General features: G+C 49.6%; 4 protein-coding genes across 4 annotated transcripts; 1 reads left to right on the top strand and 3 right to left on the bottom strand.

The window, feature by feature from the left end:
* On the bottom strand, positions 1-1,012 carry P168DRAFT_212625 (putative aldose 1-epimerase; the record flags this gene model as incomplete). Its single annotated transcript, XM_024833064.1, has 2 exons — positions 1-475; positions 534-1,012. Coding segments are annotated over 2 exons (954 nt in total), but the record flags the coding sequence as incomplete, so codon positions are not given.
* Positions 1,013-13,237: 12,225 nt separating this feature from the next.
* P168DRAFT_330281 (uncharacterized protein) lies at positions 13,238-13,957 on the bottom strand. Its single transcript, XM_024841567.1, has 3 exons — positions 13,640-13,957; positions 13,515-13,579; positions 13,238-13,445 (listed from the first exon to the last, which is right to left on the bottom strand). The coding sequence occupies exons 1-3, from the start codon at positions 13,864-13,866 to the stop codon at positions 13,426-13,428; spliced, it is 312 nt and encodes a 103-aa protein (XP_024689040.1). The 5' UTR covers positions 13,867-13,957; the 3' UTR covers positions 13,238-13,425.
* A 2,156-nt stretch (positions 13,958-16,113) lies between these two features.
* P168DRAFT_285136 (uncharacterized protein) lies at positions 16,114-16,671 on the bottom strand (the record flags this gene model as incomplete). Its single annotated transcript, XM_024836182.1, has 1 exon — positions 16,114-16,671. The coding sequence occupies one exon, from the start codon at positions 16,669-16,671 to the stop codon at positions 16,114-16,116; it is 558 nt and encodes a 185-aa protein (XP_024689039.1).
* Positions 16,672-25,010: 8,339 nt separating this feature from the next.
* Positions 25,011-26,713, top strand: P168DRAFT_243779 (sugar porter family MFS transporter; the record flags this gene model as incomplete). Its single annotated transcript, XM_024833888.1, has 2 exons — positions 25,011-26,281; positions 26,335-26,713. 2 exons carry the CDS (start codon positions 25,011-25,013, stop codon positions 26,711-26,713), a joined length of 1,650 nt encoding a protein of 549 aa, XP_024689038.1.
* Positions 26,714-27,054: the final 341 nt, after the last annotated feature.

Below are 27,054 nucleotides of genomic sequence, written 5' to 3'. Positions count from 1 at the left end.
TTCCCAAGCCGTGTAGACATTTTTATAGCCATATTTTTCTCCCTGTCTGAGGATCACCATGCTTCGCCACTCTGGGCTATTTATGGCGTTGATGTACCTGCAAGGTTCGATGTAAAAACCCGCACGAGGGCCATACCGTGGATTCTCCGAAGAATTCAAATGGTCCCCGGTGTTGAATTGGAATGCCGGTTCCGTACTTTGCACTTTAAGATGCATATTCCCCTTGCTGAATGAACCTAGCGTTTTGAGCTCGTTGCTCCGCGTGTCCATCGTCCGGTCGCCCTTGTCCTCCGTCACAAAACAGTGATCAATTTTGGGTTCGTCAGCCCCCAGGGAAATTTCCCCGGTAACGTCAGGGCTGAAATCGGAGATCTCTCCTATTGGTATGCCTCTTTTGTCGACTGGGAGATATTTCCTCGTGCAGAGGTTTACCTTAGTGCCTTCTATAGACGGCTCGTCGGTCAGATTGAAATAGCTGCAGATTGGGTCAAATTAGCAATCTATCTCGCATCACCTCTCGGAATAGGGCATACCTGCGGTTGCTGACGTTGATGACAGTGCTTTCGGGCTCGGCACTTGTCAGCTCAGCTTCGTACTCAACTATCAACACAGTTGTCCGTTTCCCGGTTGCCGTGCGCCCATGGCTCTCCATGTACCAGACTTTGAGTTCGACTTCTCCTGGGAAGCCTTCTTCGCCGTCTTCGCTTCGATAAGTAAACAGCGTAGCATCTAGATCATTCCGTTCCGCCTTGGTGGGTCCCTGGAACGTGCGCATGCCCCATCCACGCACGCCTCCATCGGTGGTGTTGCGGTATCCATCTGTCTGAGGCAAGTGATAGTCCACGTCGTTTAACTCAAATATACCATTTTCAATCCGGTTGCTCACTCTTCCAATGGTCTTACCAAACTGAGGACCTCCGTATTGTAGGTAGTCATCCGGCGAGTCGTAACCCAGGACGATATTTCGATTACCCACCCGAAACCGTTGGATCAGGGCCCCCAGGGGTAGGAAGTCACAGGATGGAGGCTGCTTGGGGGTCGTCGCAATTTTGAACGGCTCGGATACTGTCAGGGCAATGGCGTTGTCATTGTTCAACACCTGCACGGAGATCACAATTTGAAAGCCATGAATGAACTTTGGTGATGAAAGTAGGACTTTACGGTTGCCTGTCTTCGCGGGTTGAGGGATCTTATCAACAGGGAGAATCGGTTCCTTAGTGTCGGCACGGAGAACCTGGAGCTCGTAGTCCACCACGCCTATGGCCTCCCCTGGCTGCTTCCAGTCCACATCAACGTCGGTATTTTCGCTCGAATTATTCATCTTGGCGTTCAGCTCCTGAGGCACCGGCGCGAGACAGATCTCTTCCGTCGACTTGGCCCAAGGCGAGTCATTGTGACTTTTTGGGTTCGATGACAACCGCTTGACATAGGCACGTGCCGACAAGGGTAGCGATTCGGGCACCTGGAGCAGCGTCCAGGGGATCTTCAACGGGTCCTGGCTCAGCGTGGCCGGATCCGGATTGTACAACTTGAAGCGTCTCGTTTGGTCATCCGCCCCTGCGATCTCAATCCGATACTGCTCCGGATTGACTGGATAAACGGTGACGGTGCAGAGGCCGGGTGTCGACGCAAAACTGACCTCGGGAGGGGTAAGGCTGGGGATATGCGACGCACTCCCTGGAACGCTGGGTTTGCTGGAGACCCAGTCTCTTCCGTCTTTGGTGTAGGTCGCATTTACCCAGGCATACACAGTAGGGACGTACAGAAACTGGGGGTTTTGAAGCTCGGCGGACGCCTGGCCTTTGACGGAAACGTCGTAGTTTCTCGGGTCGTCGTTTCGGCCTGACAGGCTGACGGTGACCGTCCAAGTGAAGCCCTCATAGTCCTCGTAGCTGAGTTTGTCGTTTTTGGGCCTGATCTGGGCCCAGTCCACTCGCAGTTTATCACCACTCCCAAAGCTGCAGGTTGGGCAGCCCTGCATCATAAGCACCTCCTCTTCCATCCATGTGGACTTTTCCACAACCTGTGTGGAAAGATTTCCTTCGAGTGTCTGAACGCTGTCCTTCATCTCCTTATATTCCTTGTGTTCTGGCGAATCCCCACTAAAGTAGGCGAGAAGGGAGCCCAGGAAGCCTACAAGGCCTGCTACGAGACCGCCTAGCGCGATTAGCGCCGACTGAGCTGTCGCTAGAGAGCTGGCGAGGCCTCCGATAGAAGTCGCCGTCCCAGCACCGTCCAGCGCATCCTTGACCGCGCTCGACTTCTCTTGCACGTCTTTATGCTGATTATTCGCCTCCGTCTTCGCTCTATCTTCCACGTTCGGTGTTTTGATTTCGCGGCATATTGCCCTTTCCAGCAGCAGCTTGCCAATTTCCACCGCGGCGATCGTTGCGAACAATTGGGTAAATGCCTTCTCATTCTCCATGATTTGCTTGCCGAGAGCCTTGGCATTATTAATGAGAAGACTTGTGATCGCATCCTGGAGGCCCTTGAAGTCGAATTTGCTGAGGGTGCCGTGGAGCTGGGGCATTTCGATGTTGGCCACCGTTACCTTTTCCAGATGAATAGTGAATGTCCCGGAGATATAGAAGGAGATTTCTTCTTTCCTCTTGTGCTTGTTGTCTTCCGTCGAATCCGCCCCACCGAGTGACACTCTGAGGGAGAACTCAGTCTTGATAATATTCAGAACCATTTCCGCCAACGGGCCGCAGACGGTCTTCCCTGTTGTCTCGGATGCCTCCTCGATTCCCTTCACCAGGTCCAGGGCATCCCCGAGTTCTCCGAGAATCGGCCACTGCACCACCTGGAACTTCTTTTCCTTCGAGTACTTGACCTCGATTGTGGGATTGGTGATGCCCAGGATTTCTCCGTCGTACGTGAACTTCCCCGTGTATGAATGGTCGGACGACTCGTAACTTAGAGCTATTTCCGTCGACTTGAGATCGAGCAGGGTGAGCGTGGTCTTCCCCGTGTACGTTTTCTTCTATCCGCAGTTAGCAAGGAGTGGGATGAATGATCCGTATTGAACTTACCGTGCGGTCGGTTGTGTCAATCGAAATGGAAGTGTCGCTGATCTTGACAAAGTCTAGGTCAACCGTTTCCGTGTAGTTTGCCTCCACCTTTAACCCTGGAGCCGCGAAGGCAGCATCGAGAGAGAAGTTATATTGGTCGGAAAACAGTTTGCACAGGGCACTGATGTGAAACCCGGTAGTATACTTATTCTCCCCAATCGTCTGGTCGCTTTTGGCATAGTACAAGTCCTTCAATTTCAGCTCCAGCGCCTGGTAGTCGCTCGGCCATTCTACGGCGTTATTAGCGCCGCTGGTACTGCCGTTGACCAGCTCCTTCACCACCTGATCGATGCTGATTTCCAAGTCTCTGAAGTTAAGGGACGCAACGGAAGGCGCGCCATTCATGAACATCAGGGAACCCGTCAGTCCGACCCTGGCACCCAGGGTTGCATCGCCCATAATGGTCACCTCACTCTTCCGCTTACTGTCCTCGCAGAGGAACTTGCCTGCAATGCTGAAATTGTCCATCTGGAATTGGAACTTGCCGAACGGCTTCACCATTTTGGTAACACCAGTGTAGTCGTCCATCGTGGGGGTGGCCTCAATGGTGGTGGATCTGGGCGCAATGACAAGCTTGATGTCGAATTTGAGTTCGTCCAGTCCCTCAAACGTCGCTGCCAGCTTGCCTGAGACAGAGAACGTCTTTTTCTTGTAGGTTCCCTTAGCATCACTGAGTATCAGATGTCCTCCCCACAGCGTCATTGTGCTGATGCTGACCAACAATTGTGATTCCGCCACCTTCTTCTTCACCACGGCCGAAATGATGATTTCCGCTGGCTTGTCTTCCTCCACAATCATCTTCACGGCGTCGGTCATCTCCTTCTTACCTTTGAGGCTAATCTTGCCAAAGAAAAGGACACCGATCCCCGCTGCTCCCTCTTGCGAGGCTACCACGCTAGATGCATCGTTAGAGCCCTCGATTTTGAGTTGTGAATAGGCAGCTTTCAGATCTTCAGTCAATTGTGCGTAGGTGCCATCATACGCAATGATTTCCGCCGCGAGCACCTCCCAGTCGAGAACCTGGCCTACTGTGCGGTTCAACTCTGGCCACAGGCTGTTGAGGTCTTGCACCACCACAGAAACCACATAATTACGCCCGCCAGCCCCTTGTTGTCCTGGTGAATGCTTGGGCTGGCCCAGAATGAGCGCGGTGATATTATTGCCGATGGTTCCGGCCAGATAGAAGAACCCCCGGCCAAAGTCAAGGTATAGTTGTAGATCTTTGTCAGCTACAGCCAAAGCGGATTCGGGTATCGCCGAGGACTTGGAGATCTCGGCAAATTTGGCGTTATCATTCGATGCCAGCTGATCTGTCAAACCCTCGACGGCTTTGTCTGCGTTTGCCTGTTTCTTCACAGCTGCCTTCAGGATCAGACCGCGATTGGTCTTGATATCCAGTGATGCTGTCGCGGCGGTGAAGCCGGTAAAGTCCAGCGTCCCGATGATATGGATTTCATACTCCTTCGCCTTTTTCGGCTTGGCAGCTTCCTCATCATCTTTCGGATGACTTTCATCATCATCGTTGTTTTTCATATCGTCCCTCCCATTTTCATCTGCCGTGGGCTCCTTTGCCTCGGTCTCACCTGCCTCTGGCACATCTGGTTCGGGCACATCTGGCTCAGGTTCATCTTTCTCGGGCTCTCGCACCTCGACGCTTGCCCCCAATGAAGCCATCTCTATCTCCACCCCCGACAGCGTTGGATTCCACTTGCTTCGACCCATTCCCCATACCTTGACTGAGACCGACGGCTTAACGAGCACGTTAACTGACACGAGAGGAAGCGAGTCAGGGATCTTGACATTATCAGGAATCTTAAACTGGTCATCGGTGAGGAACTTGTTCGCCAGCTCCTTGGCATTATAATCGCCTTCAATAGTCGTTAACTGGCCCTCGAAGTGCGGGTCCGGTTCCTTAGAGTATCGCACCCAAACATTCACCGCTGGGGATTTGAGGCTCAGGCGGCCGGTGAACTGGGCAGACAGGCCCTCCCCCTTCGTGTACTTGAGATCAAGACGGACGTCGTCTAGCTTCACATTCAAGTTTTGAAGAACGGTTAGTTTAGCACACGTCTCCACCACGGCTTCGAGTTGGGTAATAGTCAGGGTCTTCTCCTTCCCAGAGCCGGTTGGCACGGCGATTCGTCCGCTGATCTTCTTCACTTGGAAAGTGCTGAAATTCGGGCTATCGGGCGGTAGATTCCACTCAGGCTTCTCGAAGCCTAGGAGCTCGATGAAGCTCGCCAGAGAAAGGCTGTCCTCCTTTAGTGGCAGAACTGAGAAGTCGACTTCCGTCGGCACCTTTGAGTTGGGCAGGCAACTGATCTCGAAAGATGCGCCGAAGGTGTTCTTCGATACTGAACCCTTTATATTCAGCGACGTTGGTGTTCCATCACTGTTGGTCCCCGCTGGCACCGCAGCCTTGTAGGAAACACTCAGGGATGATAGGACAACTTTGTCCACTGCCAGAGGTTCCGGTTTACTCATGGTGATTTCAAAAGACGTGGACTTTTTCGATTCGGTATCAAAAGACACTTCCACGCGATCGACTGCTAGTGATCCCAGCACCGGTGCTAGGACGTTCGTGATTTCACTAGGTAGCAGTTTCGCTAGAGTCTGGTTCAGCGTAACATTTGACTTCCTGGTAAGAAGCAGCTGGATTAAACCCGATCTTGCATCGTCATAGGAGGCATCGACTTGGAAGCTGTTATCCTCAAGCGTGGCACTCAGACGGAAAGACTTTTGCGCCTTTCCGAGACCCAAAGGATCATCTTTACTATGATAATTGAAAGCGGCATATACCCCAACAAGTATCAAGGGTCCGATGGAAACTTTTTCACCGGTGCAGATGACACTCACACCGGTACATGTCAATTTCCGAGCGTTGGTCTTCGAATAGTCCATCGTGCAAGAGGCCGATTCAAGCTGCACGCTCAGCAGGGAGCCCACTTGTGGGATGTCGCTGAGGTCTGGCAGATGAAGGGCCTTTAACAAGCCTGCTGCTGAGATGCCTTTTGGTGCCGTGATGCGCAGTTCACCGGGTAGGTTTGTCTGGGGCGCTTTGACTACCAGATCTACCTCCCTGTTGCCAACAAACAATGAAGACGTGCCCTTGGCTACAATCAAACCATTAATGGATTCCAAGTCAAGGTGCGTCCCATGCAGTATGATCGAATCTGTGATGGGCCAGACATCCAGCGATACACTGAGCCGCCAGTCCCCAAAGACCCAGGTGGATCCCTGCAATGTGAGGGCCGGACAGAGAACACGTACATGCGCCCTGGAGAGGAAGTCACCGACAATTGGGATCACCGAGGAAATATTCGACGAGATATCGCTGCCCAATCCAACCTCGTTGGCGATCTGAGCTACGGTAACCCCTTTGGATGGGCCAGTAATCCTCATTCGGAATTCATGCTTGTTGCCTGGTATAGGTTCCGCCCCGAATCGGACTTGCAACCCAATCGCAGATTTAAGTTCCACTTCCGCGTCAACTGCTATCTGCCGACGATCCTTGGTCACCGGATTCTGCACATTGACGTGAATTGTAAGCCGCTCTATCTTCTGGACGGGGAAGGCGGCTGGCAAAATCTTCTTCCAAGTCTGCTCTGCAATCTTTATGGTCATTGAGATATTGTTGACATAATAGTCAGATACACTAGCCACAGGCTGCTTCACGGAGAACCCCGCTACCAATGGTGAGAGGCTACCCAGTGGTGACTCGGCAATGGGAATTGACAGCTCTAGGATGTCCGCTATGCCTGGGAGGATCTTCTGAAGCGTATCCATACTTGCGTCAGGCAACGAGAACAACCATTCCCCTGCATGGGCGGTATCAAGCAAAGTCGACCATTCCACGTCAACCTCTACACCTCCGTTATGCGACATTGAGGCCGAGCCGGTGAAAGAAATTTGCTGCGTAGCGGTCGCCGCATTCGTGACAATGACGTTCATAGTCTTGATTGTGAGCGTTTTGCTCAATAGTGTAAGCTTTTTCTCCCATGAAGTAACTGCGCCGAGGTCGCAAACAATCTTTGCATGGCTGATAAAGGTCTGTTTGCTTGGGGTGTCGGAAGCCTGTACGACTGATTGAGTCAAGTCCGGCCTTAGGGCTGCAATGCCACTTTTCACTAGAGCAGCCGGTAGCTGCTCCTTGAATATATCAGCAATGCAAGCTGGCCTATCGCTAAGAAAGCTGAGCAGCTTGGGTATTTTGATTGTTGCCAGTGCCTCAGCGCTCATGCCCATTCCCAAAAGGCATTTCCGAAGGGGCGTCGCACGCGTTGCGCTCTCCATGAATTTAGTATCCTCAATCTTTATACCTCGCTCCAGCCCAATGGATAAGGTGACAGAGAGTGCTAATTTGGCGCTCCAGGTTAGCTCAAGTGTTTGGGTTATCACATGAAGCCTGGTAGAGCCACATGGTATAGTCGAGGTTTTCGATAGGATGAAGTGGATTCTCGCTGCATTCACAGAAAGAGAGATGCCATTATCAACAAAGTCAACTGTGGAGCCATCCACATCGACAATAAAGGCCAGCGCAGCCTCCTCTACGTCCAGTGTGAACCCCAATGATGAGACATTATCATGTCCAACTAAGGCGGCAAGCGCATTCAGACCAGAATCGTTCGCAGTGACCGCTATACCTGCGGCATCACAATAACTGCGAAGAGACGGTGATGCGGTCAATTTGTCGTCGGCATTAGGAGGCAACTCTAAAGATGGTATTGGAACTGCTGCGTTGGCTGTCGTGGGCTCAAGCTTGAACAGGGCTACCGAGCTGTGTGTCCCAGGCGGTTCCTTCACACTACCTTCCGTGACCACACCACTGCTATTGTTGACGTAGAAGGTCTTCTCATCGCCATTGCCCTGGTTTACCCAGGTCAACTGCCATGAGTCTGACTCCGATTCCTGCCCTAACTGCATTATGGCACCGTTCAAGGAATTACCCGCTGTCGCCTGGATAAACTGCACAACATCGTACGCTTGTGCTGCAGACGACCAGCTCTCGACAACAGCCAGAGATGATGGTTTATTGGTCTGTACTCCAGGTTTATTCGGTGCCGTCAGTGTCAGATATGAAGTGATGTCGGCATTCGTTGATGAGACCTGATATCCGCCGTCTGGCGTCTTGAATCGGTCCGCCAGTTTTGACTCATCTGAGCCGAGCTGGTTTTTCACCTCGTCATTTGTGACCCTACTGGCTGTCGCGAGCTTTAACTCCGAGGTCCAGTCCTGCACATCTCGACCATTTGCTGGGGAGCTTTCGTCACCATTGAGAGTCATGTAAGAGCCTTGACTCAAAAACCTGATGCTTAACGAGGTGGATGCGAAAAAAGTGGTGATATCTTCACCCAGCACGGTACAGTAGAAGGCCATATCTTGGACAGCCAATGCGCTTGGATCAGTCAGATACAGGATAGCAGTGCACTTCTTTTCGTGCATCGCTAGCGCCAAGCCCACTATTGTAGGTGCTAACTCATGCCGGCTTTCCCAATTGCCACTCACGGAGTATGCATCCGCCGAGAAGGATTGGAAAAAGTCACGGATGGAAAATATACTCAGTGTCCTGAGGTATGGCGTTGCCCAGTTGTTACTCGTGGTCCATTGTACCCACTCGTCAACGGGTCCAACCTTCGACTCCTGCACTGAGTAGAACAAAGAAAAGGCTGGGTCTGAAGGCTTTAGCGACTGCACCCACTCTTCGGCCCGGAGCATGACTTTGGAAGGCACGGGATTAAGGGCATCCCCGCCATGGGCTTCGTTCAGCTCACTGGCGAAGTTCCCATCGGCATCTTTCAGGTTCGATGCACACGCAGTCAGATACGACTGGCCTCGTTTATCCAAATCGGCGAGATACGTAGCGGCTGATTTCAGTGTGAAAGAATAAGTGGTGCATATGTAGCTGAACAACGCCCCCGCGCGAGTCTGCAGAAGAGAGGTCTCTTGCAAGTCTGGGTAGCCTCGTACATTGGCTGCAAAGAGACTGCGAAGGGCCGTTTCACGCTTGACGCCATCGGTAACAACCCGATTTTCTTTTGTGAGCTGTGTATTCCGCCATTTGCCATGATCCTGGATTTTGTATATCGAATATCGTTTGCCTGCAACACTGGGGCTTATCTGCCAGCCGGCTTCGTCACTAGCGAGAAACACATGTCCTTTGCGTGAGCTTTTCGGGTCGGTATGGATCAGAATGTCACCCGCAGTATTCGGGTCTTCATGGTCGGCAGTCTCCGTTTCCGTCTCAATGGTTGTTCCGGACAAGTTGGCTTTGTATGTTTTGATGCATTCGCTAGCCGGTCGGTCACAGATGAGGCCCGACAGGGCTTCCGATGGGAATCCTGGCTGGGAGGACCATTTCAGGTCACCCTTACCTAGGACTGCGTCGATCTCAAAGAGACCCAATGACTTAACGCTCGGGACCACGATCGGGCCCCGAAATGGCTCCTTCTTTGATCCGATCGATTTGAAATATGATACCAGTCCCCTGTAGTAGTCTTCATCGGTGCTTGAGTTTATAATTGCCGATGGATTAAACGATGCCGTCTGTCCCCCGTCTGACCATATCTTCTTCGCTGCCGCAATAAAGTATTTATAATAGGGTATATCCTGGCTTGCCGGGCTAGACCAATACGCTGGTCCTCCGTCGACGATGACAAACTTTCGTTGACCAGCTGGGCCGTACTCGAGTATCATCGCCTCGCCGGTTCCGGCTTTTGCCATGTGCAGGAGGGTCGTGTCAGCCATGTCAAATTGTCCGGGCCAAGACTACCTGGAATCCGTGAGCTGAAAGAAGGTGTATACAAAGCTGAGGGCGACGCTAGCAACGCAGCTCTCCTATAGCATTTGTACTATGGAGATAAAGGGCAGGCAATGCGACCCCGGGGTTCGTGGCTATAATAGTCAAGAGTCGGTCGGGCGATAGAAGGCATACTCATGTAACGTTCTGGGAGAGAGACGGATCATAGATCCATCTACGATGGGGTAATCCACAGGTCCTACACTGTTGCATCCATGGTTCCAGATCCGCTTCGCTCCATGATGCATTCATTCACTGCACAGGCTGTGCTGCATCCATTCTCATGGCTTCCAGCACTTGCCTACAAGCCATGGACAGCAAGGACTGCAAGGACTCGGTGATCCAGGCCTTCCCCTTCGTAATCCTTAAAGAAAATTTCCATGCCGAAGACAGTCATGTTTTGCTATGGTTCATTCTAGGTCAAATGTAGACCTTGAAAGGATCTGTTCTGTGTGGGATCTGGATCCGCCCCATTTGGAGGTCTACCCATTACAACATCATAGGGCAGTGGGTGCTTCGTTATACACAGTAGCATCCCATGGCTTCATCGGTCCAAGCCCTGGAGATGTACCATTACTCCAATTGTTTTTACCCCTAAATATACTCTACAGTCATGGTATTATAACTCAAGCATCCTACATAATCGTATAATTCTTTTTATCGGACTGCAGTGGTGCGGCCCTAATGTCAAAGGCCGGCGTTCCTTCCTAGGTTCTGCCGTACTAGTTATGCTGCCTCAGGATGGTGACTATCTAATATAGTCTGGCAAAGCTCTCAGGAGTGATTACAGATTCTTGTGGATGAACCAATTTTGCTGACCAATTAGTCCCACCAAAGTCCCAAGGGATCTATATTCTTTATCCCGCTTATGGGGGTAGTCCGGTGGGAGTGGTTCTATGGGAGTTGCAGAGGTCTAATCTCGCTTCAAAGACCCGACAGCAGCGGTCCAGTCTGGTTTGGCTTGCGGTCCTTGCCGGCAATTCGAGGCCTAGAGAAGTCTGGGCCATTCTGCCACCTACTAGTAAACTGCCTTCCCATCAACTACCGCGATAACTCCGAATGCACAGTGTCAGAGATACGCTACTATGACATGAACATTAGAGGTTACTGTACTCAGTCGGATCTGCTCTAGATGGGTGTTCCAGGATGCATAGAGAACGCACTCATGTCGTATCGAGTGGTCAATGGTGGCAGATGGGTGGTCGATACAGAATACCTTCGAATGTCAAGCCTCTATATTGAGGACACCTACGTGGGTCTCTATCAGTTGGATGTAATTGTCTATGTTGTTGAGAGCCTTGTTTCAAGTGGCAGATTGTTGGTTGTTATAGAGTGATAAATTAAGTGAGAAAATTCTCAGATCCAACCCCTGTTCTGGTTACTTCATAAACTGGTGCATGCCAAACACAAGCAATATTGTATCAATGGCACACTTCGGATTTAATAATATTCTGGCTATCCCGATGGACTGCTGGCAAAGATTCAAGAGACGAATCCAACTGGCGATTTCATATCATTACTTTTTGTTTTACTCTCTCCTTATTTACTCATGTTTCTTGCCTATTGTCAGAATAGTCGCGGCTTGCGACTTCGACATAAATGATGAAGACAAATTGGAAGAATATGCAACTTTCTTAGACAAGCCGCTTCTACATCCACGGTCGCACCTTTCATTTCCTCAAATACAGATGTACCGTACACCAACTCACAGGCTCCCCATGTGGCCGTCAAAGTTAACCTTACTTTCTCGAACTGCTCCAACCGCCCAGGGGTCTCATTGAACCGCCAGAACATTTGCTTCCGGTGTATCTGTTCCTATTGCCGGGGTATAGAGCCCGGAGCCTCGAATCTGGCCTGAACAGTGACCCTGATTCAACCACCAACGATCGTCGTATCGTAGCTGATGGCGATTATACACCCCCCACCGCATATTTTGCAGACTAGGGCGCCGTTGAAGCGCAGCTGCCCGTCTTGAACAATTCGATACATTGAGTGGATATGCTGCATCCCCTTTGTATTCCCTCCTGGTAGGCTTGGAGGACACGAAATGGTCTTCGTCCTTCGTCCGCCGTACGCTAAGTAAAAAATCAGTTTCGAAAGTTTGGAGGTTACAATTCTTTTGCTGGGGCTCACCAAATGCAAAATGCTGCCCTCACCATCAATGTCCTTCATCTCCCATGTGGTATTATTGGTGGGCGTTGGAATACCGTCCTCTAGCTCGATGGCATTCCTTGCGCTGGAACCAAAAACAGCACCGTTCTTGGCCTAGGCAGCCTGGTGCCTGCGGTTCTCTCTATACTCAAAGATGGCATCCATGGAGGCTTGTCCATGTTGATTTGCAAAGAGGTGTGATGCGGTGACACTGTCCGGGTCCAAATAACACCCCAGGATGGGACACCAGGTATTTACATGCTTATCCAGACTGTCATAGTCCGTGAGTAACTGTGCTCTGAAGTTCGACTGCACTTTGGAGTCACGGGGATCGGGAAGCCGGTGCCTGCGGTTTTCTCCATACCTGACGTCGACCTCTTCCTCAAAGGTATAGGGGCAGACACAGCCCACCTGGTGCACTGTCCACTATAACAAGAGGCGTGAAGAAAGACTGTGGCCAAAGCTCCCGGTATATGGGCTTGAATTTTGGAACTCGTTCCTTGGCTTCAGTGGTGCCATCTTGAGTATTTGCGGTGGTCTGAATGAGTCTGAATACGTTCGAATACATTTAATTGAATTAGAATGAATTAGAATGAATTTAAATGAATTTGAATGGATGTAAGTGTATGAACCGGTATGAAATTTGTAGGGTGTCTACATTGTGGATTATACTTTGTAGCTCGCTCCTGCCCCCTACGAGCACACCGGGTACATTCACTCAGCACACAGCTGTCACTACAGTACATTCTCAGTTCCTTCCTCTTTCTTCTCCCTGGCCTACGTTTAGCACGTAATTTCTCTTCCGTTTTGACTTGAAGGTCGCCGCGAAGGGGCTGGAATATCGAAAACAGCCTTTGATCTTCACCCATCTTGCCCTCAGTCAAGTCTCGGATTTGAGAGCTTGGTGGTATATACGTTTGCTGGGACCTATCAAATGCAATATACTACCCTCATGACCATGATTCTTGATCTTTGATGCAGTATCATATTTTTTGCTCCGGTCTAGACAGCAATTTGCAGGGGTATTATATAATTCAAAATATCATACCTAATTTGATGTGTGTTTCTATATCTCTACGATCGCTTGCCATTCCCACTTTCGGCCTCGTACTCAAAGGACAGGATATAGTCTACACTTTGGATAGTGACCCATTCTGAAGCACTACTACAGGACCGCCTGTATTAAGGCTGTTTGAGATTATCTGGTTGTCCTTTTGCGCCGCCTTCATATCTCTGCGAGATTAATCTCGTATTCAACTGACGATCACTACTCAAAACGGTGCCATCTGCACAGCAGGAACATGCAACCCCGGAGACTTCAAGCCCTAGTATAACAACCCTATACTCCAAACAAACACCAACCCCAACCCCTTAACCCATTCCGTCTTAGATTATATCCATATGCTTTTAGCACTTGGGCAAATTTTCTGCCCGCGAAGTACCCGTCAGCAACTTTGCACGACCACAGAAAAACAACAAGCACCACAATGACTTACTCGTATTACAATTTGAACTAGTATAATAGCCATTGACATAGCAATAGCCATTGTAGTCCCATGTGCTGTGGGACAATCAAAATTAGCCATCATACTGACAACCCCTCCCCGGCGGTCAGGCTTACCAGTTCCCCTTGTAGCAGTCTCCCACCTTGTAGCATCTGAAGTCACCCTTGTAACCGTCGGCGTATCTGTAGTCATAGGACGCATCCAGCCGAGGTGAATCGCGACACTTGACCCAGCCGTCGTTGCTGACTATCGTGCACTGCACCTCCTTTCTCTTGGTCAGAGGGCTGGCAGTCACGGCGAGGGGGAGGGCCAGCCCGACAATGGTATATATACTGAGACGCATGATGGAGGGTGTTCGAGAATCTAATGAGCGGGATGTCTTGGTTGATGGGAAGGATCCGGGGGGTTCCAAGGCTTTATATACAGTTTCGACGGCTGGAGTATTAGGTTGTCATGCTCGACGGCCTTCCGCTGCCAAGTTGTCGGTGCACCCCGCTATCTGCTAGCATCTTCTATAAATAGGCCCTTCTCGTTTGGCTTAATATTACCCTCCTTTCAGCTTAGACCCCGATGTTCGTGGCGGCATGGATGTATTAGCCTTGTGGGGTTGAAGGATTAGTGTGGGCGTTGATTGGTGGTTTGATCGAGGATTTCCGAGCAGCGCGAAACGGAGGACTCCGTATATCTGTGGCGCAACAGGTCTGCCGTCGAATACGAGAATACAATCAGTTGTCCTGCGAGGCTGGTCAAGAGCGAATGGCTGCAAAGAATCAATGTCATGGATATCGACAACGGGGAATTCCACCCGGACCTACGAGACCCCTTGTCCCCCGCTGCCTTCAATCGCTTAGCCCTCATCCTCTTCGTAGTCCGATCAATCGCTTCATCTCTCCAGATTTTACCGTTCTCATCTGTTCTATTGTATAGCTCAAGATCGTACTGCTGTCTTATGATAAACAGGTTGCATCCTGGTCCGCATTATACTATTTTTTCAGGGTGGGCATTTTGCATTTGGCGCTGTCTATAAAAAGTCTGTAAAAACAATCGAAAACAGCATATTTCTGCTCAAACAGCGCTGTCATTCCAGGGTTGAAAGGCCGGTCGTAGTTGGGAGGGTTTGTCAAATTTCGACCATGAGTTTCGCCAGAGTTTATTCAGAATGGGAGCCACACAATCGCCAGTGTCTCCACGGAGGCGCTGGTCACTGCCATTACAAGGAACGTAGCATTGTCTGCCTGTCGCTGGAGAACGATTATAATCGGCCTAGACTGATGGGTAAGAGTCGAGTCGCTAGATGAAGACCCCCCGAAAGTCGCGCTATGGCGGTTTCCATGCGTCCCTACTAGATTATGTGCTGAGCCGGTCTGACTATCGGGCGATACGACGTGCTGAAATACGAGGCGTGAGTAGTGGCCAATGCGCAAAGTGGCCGACGGGAAATGGCGGATCGAGCGGATAAACTGAAACGATGACACTCTTGTTGCATTTCACGTAGGGTTCAGCTTTGGCACATCTAGATCATAAAAGACCTCGCAACCCAGCTGTAGACAGACTGGGGGAGTTGCTAACAGAGTGGACGGCAGGATGCCCTATTGTGGCCTCGACACAGCTTCCATAGAATAACGACCGAGATTGGCAATTGGCATGGCTAACATGTCTGGCATTGCTAACACGGTTTTATTTGAAGCACTAGGGGGTATTCGAAAAGGCTTTGTCATTATGGATATAATGAGTGATATGCTGAGGTCAAAATCAGCTGTGATTGTCCGACGCAGGCCCCGTGTCGTGATTGCAATCGTGTGTGACCAGTATTACAACACTTGATATCCCTAAAATACCTAGTTGTCGCAAGGGGATATACTTGACGATTTCATGTCCGTCATGTAATTGGTCAATGCAGCCTGTAGAGACGCTTCAGACGACCGAGAGCCATCTCTTGTCTAGGCGCTATCACCAGACAAGCACCAGGAATTGATATAGTGGCTGATAACCAGCTATCAGTCGTAATTAAACGGACCGGGGCACATTCAGACCATATAGTAGAAACACTTCTGAATCTGTCGGTCGTGTCTGTTTGACTCCTTCAAAACACTCCTCTGGTCGCTTCGGGTGGATGACTTCAATGAAATAAATAAAGTCATATCGTGTAGTATAGGTCAGTGGGTCCACTCTGTCTACCGCAAGGGTGGTCTAGTACTCCGTACACATATCCACTACACCGAGGATAATTGATGATTCCTACAAATCCATGACAGCCTCCAATCTTCATAAGTATTTTTGACCCTGACCGAATCGAAATTTTGATACATTTATATACAGTAACATCCGTGGGGGATATTCACTTGCAACTAAAGACACGCAAAAAGATATAATATAGCCAACTTCGAATGATCATAGTCCAGTACAACAGATTGCCCATATCAACAAATTACAAACATTATAAATTTCGAAGCGGTGGTGAGAAATTTTGTAAGCCCAAAATTGCAGTCGGTATGATCCCAGCGCTCTATGATGTACAGCCATTCAACGAACCCCCCCGCTCAAAATCCATCACCGTCATATTCGCCGCCCTGATTCAAGGCGACTACTCTCACAGCTCACGACACTCCGAGAGATATTTCTGGATATGCTCAGGGAAGTCCTTCTTCCACAGTTGATCACCGGTAAAATACTCCTCTGCCTTGCGACATCGGGCCTCGGACATGTAGCGAAACAGACGGGGTGCGGACTTCATCACTGCCGACTGCGATTTGGAACGGACGCAGGCAAGGAACGGGTCCAGAGACTCGGGGTCATGGCAGAGATGTTTATTTTCGAATTTGTCCTTACACGCCTCGCCAGTTCCGAGCATCAGATCCTCCAGGAAGTCTGTAATTGCCTCCTTGGCCTCCGGGGCATTGCAGAAGGCTGTGCCATCCTCCACGAGTTCGCCGATAATCTGACCCTTCAAGGCGTGCTGCCACTGTTGCAAGGTGGGCTCACAGCCAACGCTGCATGCCTCGCGCTGCAGATGCTCGATGAAGAGTTCGGGGACCTGGTTCGCTGCCTTGAGAGCCGAGAGGCAGGACGTGCCCAAGATAGCGGATACGGTGGGGAGCATCCCGATGCAGGCAATGCCTGCAATGGCAATAGAGTTGACGAACTTCATATTGGATGGACAAAGTTTTGTAATGACGAAAGGAGTTGGGTCGTTGGGCGGATGAGGAGATATCAAGCGGTTGTTACTCAACGCCAAGGGAGCGAACGACGAGGGACGTGTGAGTTTTATATGCCAGAGAGAACTAGCCAGTCCCAGTAGTTTCAGGGGTGCATTGCTGCACCTCGACTGCTATGCCAATTTTAGGTGGTGTCGCTCGAGGGCAGTATGTCCATTCCAGGGATACGTTCGTCCGCATGACATCCTTGTCTTCAATCTCTTCCCCCTCGCTCTAACGGAATAAGCATTATTGCGACCAAGCCCATGGGCTTTTCAAAACAGCGCAGCAATAAAATGCACTGTCACCAGCTTCATCGGGTGGGTCTAGGTTTCCTTCTTGAGATATGCCCACAAATCGGGCTCACTATATAATCCAGGAATGCATCCGACTTGCATTGTCTAGTGGGTCTGGGGAGTCTGCCATTCCACTCCACAGATCTCCGGTACAAAGTTGAGCTTCGCTGTGGCAAGTCAAGTCCTGTATTCTGGATTCCCCTTGCTTCAAACCTGTGCGCGATCATCAATTCCTTTGGAAGCGTTGGGCTCCGTGGGTAGCATGCCACTCCATCCGGGCCCCATACCTCAATAACTATGCAAGGTACGGTCCTCGAAAAAGCAATGGGCAAAGACACCAGTCCGCCTTTTATGACAAGTCAGACACCCGAACACATTCGAACAAATAGCCTGGAGGGGTTGAGCTATCTGGTACAGAAAAGTATCAATGATAAAGATCACATTCCTGGGCACGCGTCGGGCAAAAGGGATGAATCGAAAGGTCGTCTACGCGATCATCCGTTTGGTGACAGATTGATTTAGTTGCAGCTCAGTACGTATCTGGAACTACTTCATTGACATCTCTTAATCTCTTGTCGTCTTCATCATCTTGTCATCAACTCGGTTCAATTCATCGATGTTGACACCGCGCACGCCGTGGGAGCTGCGACTTACCCACATTCCTTCTCAAACGCATTCCTGTCTCGTCTTGGAAACCCAATAACGCTTTTAATACAAGACAATGATTGCTGATTCTACGGGTTTGGAAGCTCGCCAGGTCTTGGTCAATAGCATAAATCTAACACCACCGGCTAACATGTGCGTATGCCATGCTAGATTGCGTTTATTGGCTAATTTAGGCCGCTATGTATGAAAGTCTTGCATAAAATATGACACGCAACCACAGACGAGTATATGAACGCCAACTGTGGCTTGCCAGATAGGCCAATTTGTGAAGAATAGCGCCTGCAGGTCGTACACAGGGGACCGGATAGACCATGCATATGATATCTTGGGATATCAGTCATATCAAGTCCGACCAAAACGACATTTCATGTTGGAGGGCAGTGGCTGAGATCATATAACGCATCCACCCCCTAACCTGCCTAGTGGGAATATGAAGTGTCGCTTTGGCGTTGTTCCACACTATCGACGCAGGCCATCCACCCATAAACTCTCGCGTTGATGGTCTAATTGCCAACGTCAGGCGAAGCTCCGAATTCCCCCTTGCCGCCAGTCGTCTTAGACATAACATTATGGACTTTATCGGCGTGATTAAACCCGACTGCCATGAAATCGACACTGGCCTTCATACCACATCGGGGCCTCTATGTGACTCTCCACAACCTGTGCGCAGCCGTGCCCTTCAATTGAGCACAATGAACACGCTCCCGACCCATCTCATGTCTACCACGTCAATAACAACCAGATTTAAACTGCTATTGTCTGACGGCTGTCCGACTGCCTGGTCTTCGGGTCGACTGGCGACTTTTGGGACATGTTCCTGAGCAGCAACATGTGCTATCCGTGGTTCCCCTAAGACCGACTGATTTCGATGTCTTCATGGAGAGGTCCCTCCCTTTGTAAAGAGATATTCGGTATAAAGACAATCGCGCATGAGATTTGCGGAGGACATACGTGAGAACCGGTGAAAGCAGTGAACCAAATTTTCATTTTTCAACGGCTGGAGAAAAACGTCTGTTGGCTTATGCATCGGAAAACGGGCCACTCGGAAAGTCTGGGGAATATTTTGCTGGCTCATTGGCTGTTCTCGGCTTGCTGGTACGTATTTATGTTGTTGTCTATGGGAAGCAGGCGTACTACAATCCTCATCAAGGAAGGAAGCGTTATCATAGAGAGTCCGTAGCAAAACGTAACCCTATTACGGGTGTTCTTATATATGCTTAGGACATATATATTTTTCTGTGGGTATGATATGATGATAGTCAAGCCGACCCCAAAAAGTGACACTGTTTACATTATTGGATTCTGATAGAAGTGCAAGAAGCTTACTCCGTATGTCAAAATAGTAATAACCAACTAGGTTCGTATAAGTGCGTACATAATTATCTATATAATCATATAATTGCATGACGAAGTGACCAGTAGATTAAAGAGTCCACAGGTTCCAGATTCATGACTTTTGGAGTACATAAAACATGTATCCTGCGATCCCCCAGACTCTGGACAAATTGGGGGCTGCTGGGCCAGCTTTCACTCGAATTTCCCCGAGTGCAACAAATCAACCCTTTATTGATACATCCTCATAGGCCCTTATATGAATAGAGATCTGCACACAACATCCACGGTCCGTAGCGACGGCTTGCCTTGCCCCCCCTGACTGACCTGGACTTCTAGCGCCGAGTTGCATTCGTCCCCTCGAGGCCTGGACTCATAAGAATGCTGTCTGGAATCACTGTCCATATTTGATCCGGGAATGTCCGACTCGGCCAGCGCGGACCTCAATCAGCTCAAAGGGGCCACGCAATTGGACAAATAGGAATACCATTAGATGATTACGCTGTCCTCCCTCTCCGCGGAAATAGGTGGGATGAAGGGTCTGTGGCTAACAAACAATCCCTTTGTTTGTATTGAGGTGTGGTTGGATTACCCCGTTGAGATATTTGAAAGAGTATGTTGTTCTGCATCAACGAACAATGAACTAGTAATAGGGATCGTAGCGACTGGGCATGCTAGTACGATGAGAACAAGCTCCACTGTATACTTGTGCTGCAGGGCTTTGATACGATACATCTAGTCATTTAACAAGCTATCTCATAGGTAGCGTTCAATTCTAGATTCTTGTCATTCTTTCCTGTGTCCTTATTTGAACATATTTACACCGTACGTCGTAGGAATAGTAAAGATAGAACACAATATATGTTCAACCTTTAGCTACAAGTGCGTGTTCGGCAGCCAGTCCAGGCTTTTCTTCTGTATGAGCACTTTTTTTTTTTTTTTTTTTTTGAAAATATGTGGATGCGGCAGGCAACTCTCGGTTTGTTGATTCTATCCCTTTTTGCCTTTTTCTGCCTTTCTTAGGCGCAATTGAACAGATCATGATGATATTTTCACCCGTGGCTTGAGTTCGGAGAGCGGTTCAGTCTATCTTTCACCAGAGTAGTTGAACACTTAGTGGTATTGAGTATTATGGATTTAGAGGGTGGAGGATTCATGGTAATATACAGTTTAAATAGAAACAAGCCACGGGCATAATTGATAACCAGTGCCTTGACAGGATGATATTACGTATTCTATAATGCTCCAACCCGTGTACCAATTGATATACAGGCAATCAGCACACGGGGAAATGTTTTCCAGCATACCAGAATGACAAAGGGCTAGTACAATAAGTATAGGAATGATAGAAGGAGTATCTTTATGAGTAACTCCGTCTGAAAAGAAATCTCAAACTAATATAAATAGCTAGCTTTATCCTCTACTTGAGATTTTGGTTATCTCTATTCACTATCCTTGTTCTGTTTATCCATCAGTGATTACTAAGGCTTTTCCAATCTCAATTCTCTCCCCCATCTTCCATCATGAGATTTCTTGTTGCTTTCACCACTATGGTTCTGATCTCTCAGGGCTACGCAGCACCTCCAGTCGCCAGAGACGAAAACACACAGACTGCACAATCTTATATCGAGGGTTGTATGCCTGGCTGCTGGCCTGCTTGGCCTAATATCTGTCCTCCACTAACTGTAAGTCCAATATCGTAAATATATATACGAGTGTTATTTTCTTATGACTGATTGCTCTATAGTACCTGAAGAAAGGCGAAGTAAGTTCTTTGTTACTTTATTGTTTCCCCTATGATGTTTCCCTTCAATCAACAACTCACATGCAAGTTTATGTATACTAATGCTGTTGTAGTGTACTAAGTGCTGTAAACAGGTTGACTGATTGCTCTATAGTACCAGAAGAAAGGCGAAGTAAGTTCTTTGTTGCTTTATTGTTTCTCCTATAATATTTCCCTTCAATCCACAACTCACATATAAGCTTATGTATACTAATGCTGTTGTAGTGTACTAAGTGCTGTAAACAGCTTGGTGCATGAGTTCGTGTTGTTTCTGCCTTGATATAGGCTTTTTGCCTGTCGGTTTTTCCTGTACCATAACATGAATACGGAGGTATGAGCAATTTTGATTCCAATATATTAGTATGAGACTCCATGTGCTTCGAAATAGATAAAAAGGAATACTTGGCCATATAGACCAAGAAGCATAGCCAATGTATCCATCAATCTATGACAAAGTATAACAGGAAAAAACCAATCAAAGACATCAACATGAACGTGATGATAGCTAGCGTGGTTTCAATTAGCTAGCCTGCAGTGAGGTTTCCCTCAGTATAATATCATTCCGTATTCTTTTTTTTGCATCCTTCCTTTTATTTAGTGATATCATGATCTATTGGTGTTCCACCCTATGTGTGCAATACTACTAACCCCATACCCTATGGCCGTATGTACTTGTTGAGGAAACTATTGATATATGTCGAGTATAAAGCAAGATCAATATTTATCAAACCAACATACTTTACCGTCTTGGTGCAAATGGCTTATTCATCCATCACCTCACTATCAACTCCAAGAACAACATCTACTCTTGCTCGTCTCAGGACCATCAGGACATATTCCATTGTTGTGGAACGGCCGAGGAAACAGTCCGAGGATGACGATGTTGAAGTCTAAAGCTATGAATAAGGTTGCCAAAAGGTTGCAAGAAACGTGAAAATACAGATGGTCAAATGTGTGGGGAAGTCACTTCAAACGCTGAGGTCACCTGTTCGTTTAAACCGATTGCCCGCCACTACTTCAACAGAATTGTTACTCAGTAACCCCAGTGGATGTAAGGTGCAGTGCAGCAAGGGATGCACCTCCAGCAGAACCCCTCTCTCCCTCCACATAGCGGCACATATAGAAACCGTCCTGATCCCCGATGGCAAGGTCGCCGATATCATATTCAACAGAGACTTCCATCATGAGACCCATCCTTATGCTCATACTGGTCATCCCGGCATTTAGCATCCCACTGCAGACGGTCTGTATTATCCCGCAGTATAATAACACTGCTGATACCAAGTATAGGAAGGGAAAGCAAGAGTCACTGTCGACATGGTCTATCCCAGCATTGACGGCTGGAATCGAGTCCCGGAGTTGGGAGACCAGGGTCAAGGCATTCCGATGAGACGATCATCTTGAACACATATCTCGTTGAGGGTAGTGGGAAGATCGCTGAGAAAATGGCTCGAGGGGATCTACATATTCTCGGCGTCTGGATTGCCGATGGCTGGAAGATACGCTACAGTGGATAAGAGGCGAGGTACCTCCACACACGGTGGTTTCTGCTAGAGATGCAAATTGATAGAGATGGCTTTGCCTCGCGTGTTTGCGTCTAGTGTCTAGCTAGACTTGCATCTGCTTGCTTCTATATCTACTGACCTGTTCCCTGATGTCTCCATTATATTAAACTGGTAAGATATCTGTACTATATACTCAAATCGAGTGAGGTTATCTATAGAGTTGTTCCAAAAGATCCCTGTCAAGTCCCATAAGCGGTAGTGACTCTAATTAGGCCCTCCATGTTAGTCGATCATGGCTATACAGCAGTTTTCTACCATTCGATATCTAGTTAAATTTTGACTCTTTCTATAAACCTCACATATATTTTACAAACAATTGCATCAATCAAATGATATGTTGGGTATAACAATCCTTCACCTATGATCTTGGAGGATGTATCCGCTAATATATATTTCACCCCCCAACACAAATCCATATCAACCACTACCATGTAACAATGACATTCAAGGCTGATTGTGGATATCAGTCAAACATTACTCTAAAGCCATCACCCTCTGATCCAAAATCCTCCATGTCGTGACCAAACCGCTGTTGACAGCGTCGGCAGGCAAGCGATCACATGACCGCCTCCTTCCCCATTGGGCACGGTTGGTAGCCGAGCACGTGATCCACAGCGGGATATGTGTTTTGCCGGATTCCAGTGAACATGCCGACCCGAGACAGCAACAACGAATTCGGCAACAGACCGATCCTCATCCCCTGGGACTTACTCTGGAGTGATCGATTTACATGGTTCCCTTTCTAAAAGAAAAGTGGATGTATTCCGCTCGGATGCTGTACTACGTAGTAGTATCATTGCTCTGTCGAGCGCAACCGTGCATTGGGGCATGTTGTACAGAGTACAGACTACGGAGAAACAAGGATATAGAGCGATGACGATCGCCTTCTCAGAAAAGACATGGAGACGAGGCGCTAAGACATCCACGACGTGTGGTTCACTGGCTAGTGGGCGGTTTCCAAGAGTCGACCAGGAGAGCGAGGCCTTCCCAACGCCACCGACGCGAACTCGGCTCGGTCGGGATGCTCGGCGTTCTTTGGTCCAGGGAGTCGGTCCCGGGGGTTCAATTCTCTCGGTCGGCATTGCAGGGGCTAGGAGGGCAGAGGAAAGAATTGACCACATAGCCGCATGCGCAACAATCCCTATATTGAAAATCTACCGTCTTCAGGGACGGTCGCAGGACTGCTGGTTACAGCATCACCGTCAACACTAACCACCTCCTAGTAGTTTTTCGAAATCTATGATGTCGACAATGAGACATATCTATACCTCTGACGTCGTCCTCCGCATTTCCCCTCGTTTGCCCCGATGTAGAGGAGCCATGAACGCTCTTCCCTGCTCACCGGTGAACTTGATGGGAAAAGGGCGACAATATCCCCTCAATTTCTCCAGGTTCGGGGACACCTCCAGAACAGAACCCGTCAGTAGTAAAAAAAAAACCGCTCGCCTTGCTGCTCACACTCCCGACCCCTTCCGACTAGACGGCAAAAAGTGGGAGAGAGTGGATGCGAGGAGAGAGAGCCGGGACTGTGATAGGCAGAGGGGAGAACCAGACCCAGTTAGGGCCACCCTAGTCCCGTGATGGCAGCCAACCAGACGTGGCGATCTGCCCTCCAGACCAGCCCAACCAAGCATCAAATTCATTAGTCCGGAATGGCCGAGTCCAAAAGGATCAGTAAGTGGTCAACGAGGGATGTGATATTTTTTTTACTATATTCTGTTCATTTATTTTTTTTTGCGTTCGGTTGGTTCTCGCCGCATACCATTGCAACCATCCTTGCCGAGACGGCTTCGTGCCCGTAAGGCATGCCGAACACCGTGGCGGCATAGACGACTGGGAGGCCGGCCGAGGATACTACTTCCCGGCCGGATCGTTTGGATCCTGCCCAACACTGACCATGTTGCATGGTTCAACTCAAACGCAAGTTGATCAGTCTGATACTTTCCCTCTTGGACAGAACCACGGAACGTCCCTGTCTCTGACCATTCCCCCCGGTTCCATCAATAGGTCGCAGACTGATCCCTGATCATTGCCTCCCCGGGAACCTGGACGCCCGTAGTATGATTTAGGCCGAGTACTAGGCACGAGTCTGCACCCGACCTGGACGAACCAGAAATCTCCCCGATCAGCCCGTGGAACCCGAAGTTTTGCCTCTTTCCCCCTTGGCCAACGGACAGCCGGCCGTCCGGTTGGCCTCCACAGATACAATTCGGAGTAGACTTCTCCAGTACTTGAAACGGAGATAATCTTGCCCGGCCATCTCCACATCATGCCTCCCTATTGTTCCTGATTGAAGGCCTTGGTTGGGGGAGAACCACTTTTTCTTTTTTTTTTTCTACCCCCGTAAATACTTTTTTTTTTTTAAAATACATATGTAAGATGAATATTGCCTGAACCATATTATTCTAATCTCCCCGGTGGCCAACAACATAAAAGGAGTTCTATCGCCCCCGGAAATCAACGGTTTCCTTTTTTCAGCGCTTGGTGTGGTTGAGTTGTGTTTTCTATTCTGTTGCAACCGTTTTCGTTCATCGTCAACGGACACCCTCTATTTATATGACATAGGGACCTGCATCCATTTAATTGATCCTTTTCCCGCTCCCCCCCTTTTCAACTCTCTTCCACTTTGATCTCGAACCATTGAATACACCATGGGCATGGAAGAAACTACACATGGGGAGAGCATCACCCCCGCGGTGGCTCCCCAGCCGCTGCCGATGTCCAGTCAGGAGTCCGTGGTGGCCCAAAAGTCCGAAGAGGGTGTGGATACCCCCGTGCCATTCATGACCTTGCGGTCGTTCGTCATGGGCACCTTCGTGTCTATGGGTGGTCTGCTGTTCGGTTATGATACCGGTCAGATCTCCGGGTTCCAGGAGATGTCCAACTACTTGGAACGCTACGGTGAGCTCGGCGCCGATGGCAGCTACGTCTTCAGCAACGTGCGCTCCGGCTTGATCGTCTCGCTGCTGTCTGTGGGTACGCTAATCGGTGCCCTCCTCGGCGCCCCCCTGGCCGACCGACTTGGCCGGAAGTGGTCTATCACCATCTGGTGTCTCATCCTGAATGTCGGCCTCATCGTCCAGATCGCCTCCCCCGCCGGCAAGTGGTACCAGATGGTCGTCGGCCGTTGGGTCACCGGTTTGGGAGTCGGTGGCTGCTCGCTGCTGGTGCCCATGTACCAGGGTGAGAGCGCGCCGCGTCAGATCCGTGGTGCCATGATCTCCTGCTACCAGCTCTTCGTCACGCTCGGCATCTTCCTGTCCTACTGCATCAACCTGGGTACTGAGACCCTTGAGGGCACCGCGCAATGGCGTATTACGCTGGGCCTGACCTTCCTCTTCGCCCTCGTCCTCGGCGGAGGCATGATCTTCTTCCCCGAGTCCCCGCGTTTCGAGTTCCGCCACGGCAAGGTCGAGAGCGCCCAGGCCACCATGTCCAAGCTGTACGGCGTGCCTCCCAACCATCGCATCATCCTGCAGGAGCTGCAGGAGATCCAGCAGCAGCTTGACGCCGAGTCGCAGGCCCAGAAGTGGCACGAGTTCATCACCGCCCCGCGCATGCTCTACCGCGTCCTCCTGGGCATGGTCCTGCAGTCGCTGCAACAGCTGACCGGCGCCAACTACTTCTTCTACTACGGCACCACCATCTTCCAGGGCGCCGGTATCTCCAACAGCTTCATCACCCAGGTCATCTTGGGCGCCATCAACTTCGGCACTACCTTCGGTGGTCTGTACGTCGTCGAGAACTTCGGCCGTCGCAAGTCGCTCATCGTCGGCGGTGCCTGCATGTTCCTCTTCTTCATGATCTTTTCCTCCATCGGACACTTCGTCCTCGATGTCGAGAACCCCTCGAACACCCCCAACACGGGTAAGGGCATGATCGTCCTCGCCTGTCTCTTCATCACGGCGTATGCCATGACTTGGTAAGCATTATCCCATCTTATGCCCTCTTTGCGCACACGCTAACATCACCTAGGGGCCCCATGATTTGGGCTATTGCCGCGGAGCTCTTCCCCTCCAAGTACCGTGCCAAGGGTATGGCCCTGGCCACCGCCTCCAACTGGCTCTGGAACTTCCTGATCGGGTTCTTCACCCCGTTCATCACCAACGAGATCGACTTCGCCTACGGGTATGTCTTTGCCGGCTGTCTGTTTGTCGCCATCTTTGTCGTCTATTTCTTCGTCATCGAAGGTCGCGGCCGTACCCTCGAGGAGCTCGACTGGATGTACGTCAACAAGGTCGTCCCGTGGAAGAGCGAGAAGTTCGAGATTCCCCCGATGCACACTGGCCGTCGTCATGAGGACAGTGCCTATGCCCGGAAGGAGTCGAAATCCTACCATGCGGAGAACGCCTAAAATCTTTTTTACTTGTTTACTTTCTGTCTGGGAAGCTCTGGAGTTGGTGTTTTTTTCGTTTGTTCACTACATTTTATGCTCTCACGAGTCACTTGTACAGTTGGAAATGTGGTCATGTTGCATGATACCTTGGACTGGCAGTATATACCTATACAATCGATGATAGATGTCAATTCTCATTATATCCATATCTGGCAATCAATGCGCTATTGGGTAGTGTATCTCGTCATTCACGTAGTCAAAGCAATAAGGTATGTCCAGCCATGGTATGCCTTGACGTTGAAGCAAATCCGACAAAATGTTCTATTAGCTAAACTAAGTACTAGATATGGCTTGCTTGG

This window comes from Aspergillus campestris (genome assembly GCF_002847485.1).
Source record: "Aspergillus campestris IBT 28561 chromosome Unknown P168scaffold_14, whole genome shotgun sequence".
Lineage (NCBI taxonomy): Eukaryota > Fungi > Ascomycota > Eurotiomycetes > Eurotiales > Aspergillaceae > Aspergillus > Aspergillus campestris.
This window is presented reverse-complemented; position numbering and strand designations above follow the sequence as displayed.

Bases quoted from the DNA above. Each gene is read 5' to 3' on its own strand.
- P168DRAFT_330281 (XM_024841567.1), bottom strand. From the start codon at position 13,866: ATGCGTCTCAGTATATATACCATTGTCGGGCTGGCCCTCCCCCTCGCC. The intron at 13,580-13,639 runs GTAAGCCTGACC...ATTGTCCCACAG, and splicing joins GACTGCTACAAGGGGAACTG to CACATGGGACTACAATGGCT. The intron at 13,446-13,514 runs GTAAGTCATTGT...CTTCGCGGGCAG, and splicing joins TAGTTCAAATTGTAATACGA to AAAATTTGCCCAAGTGCTAA.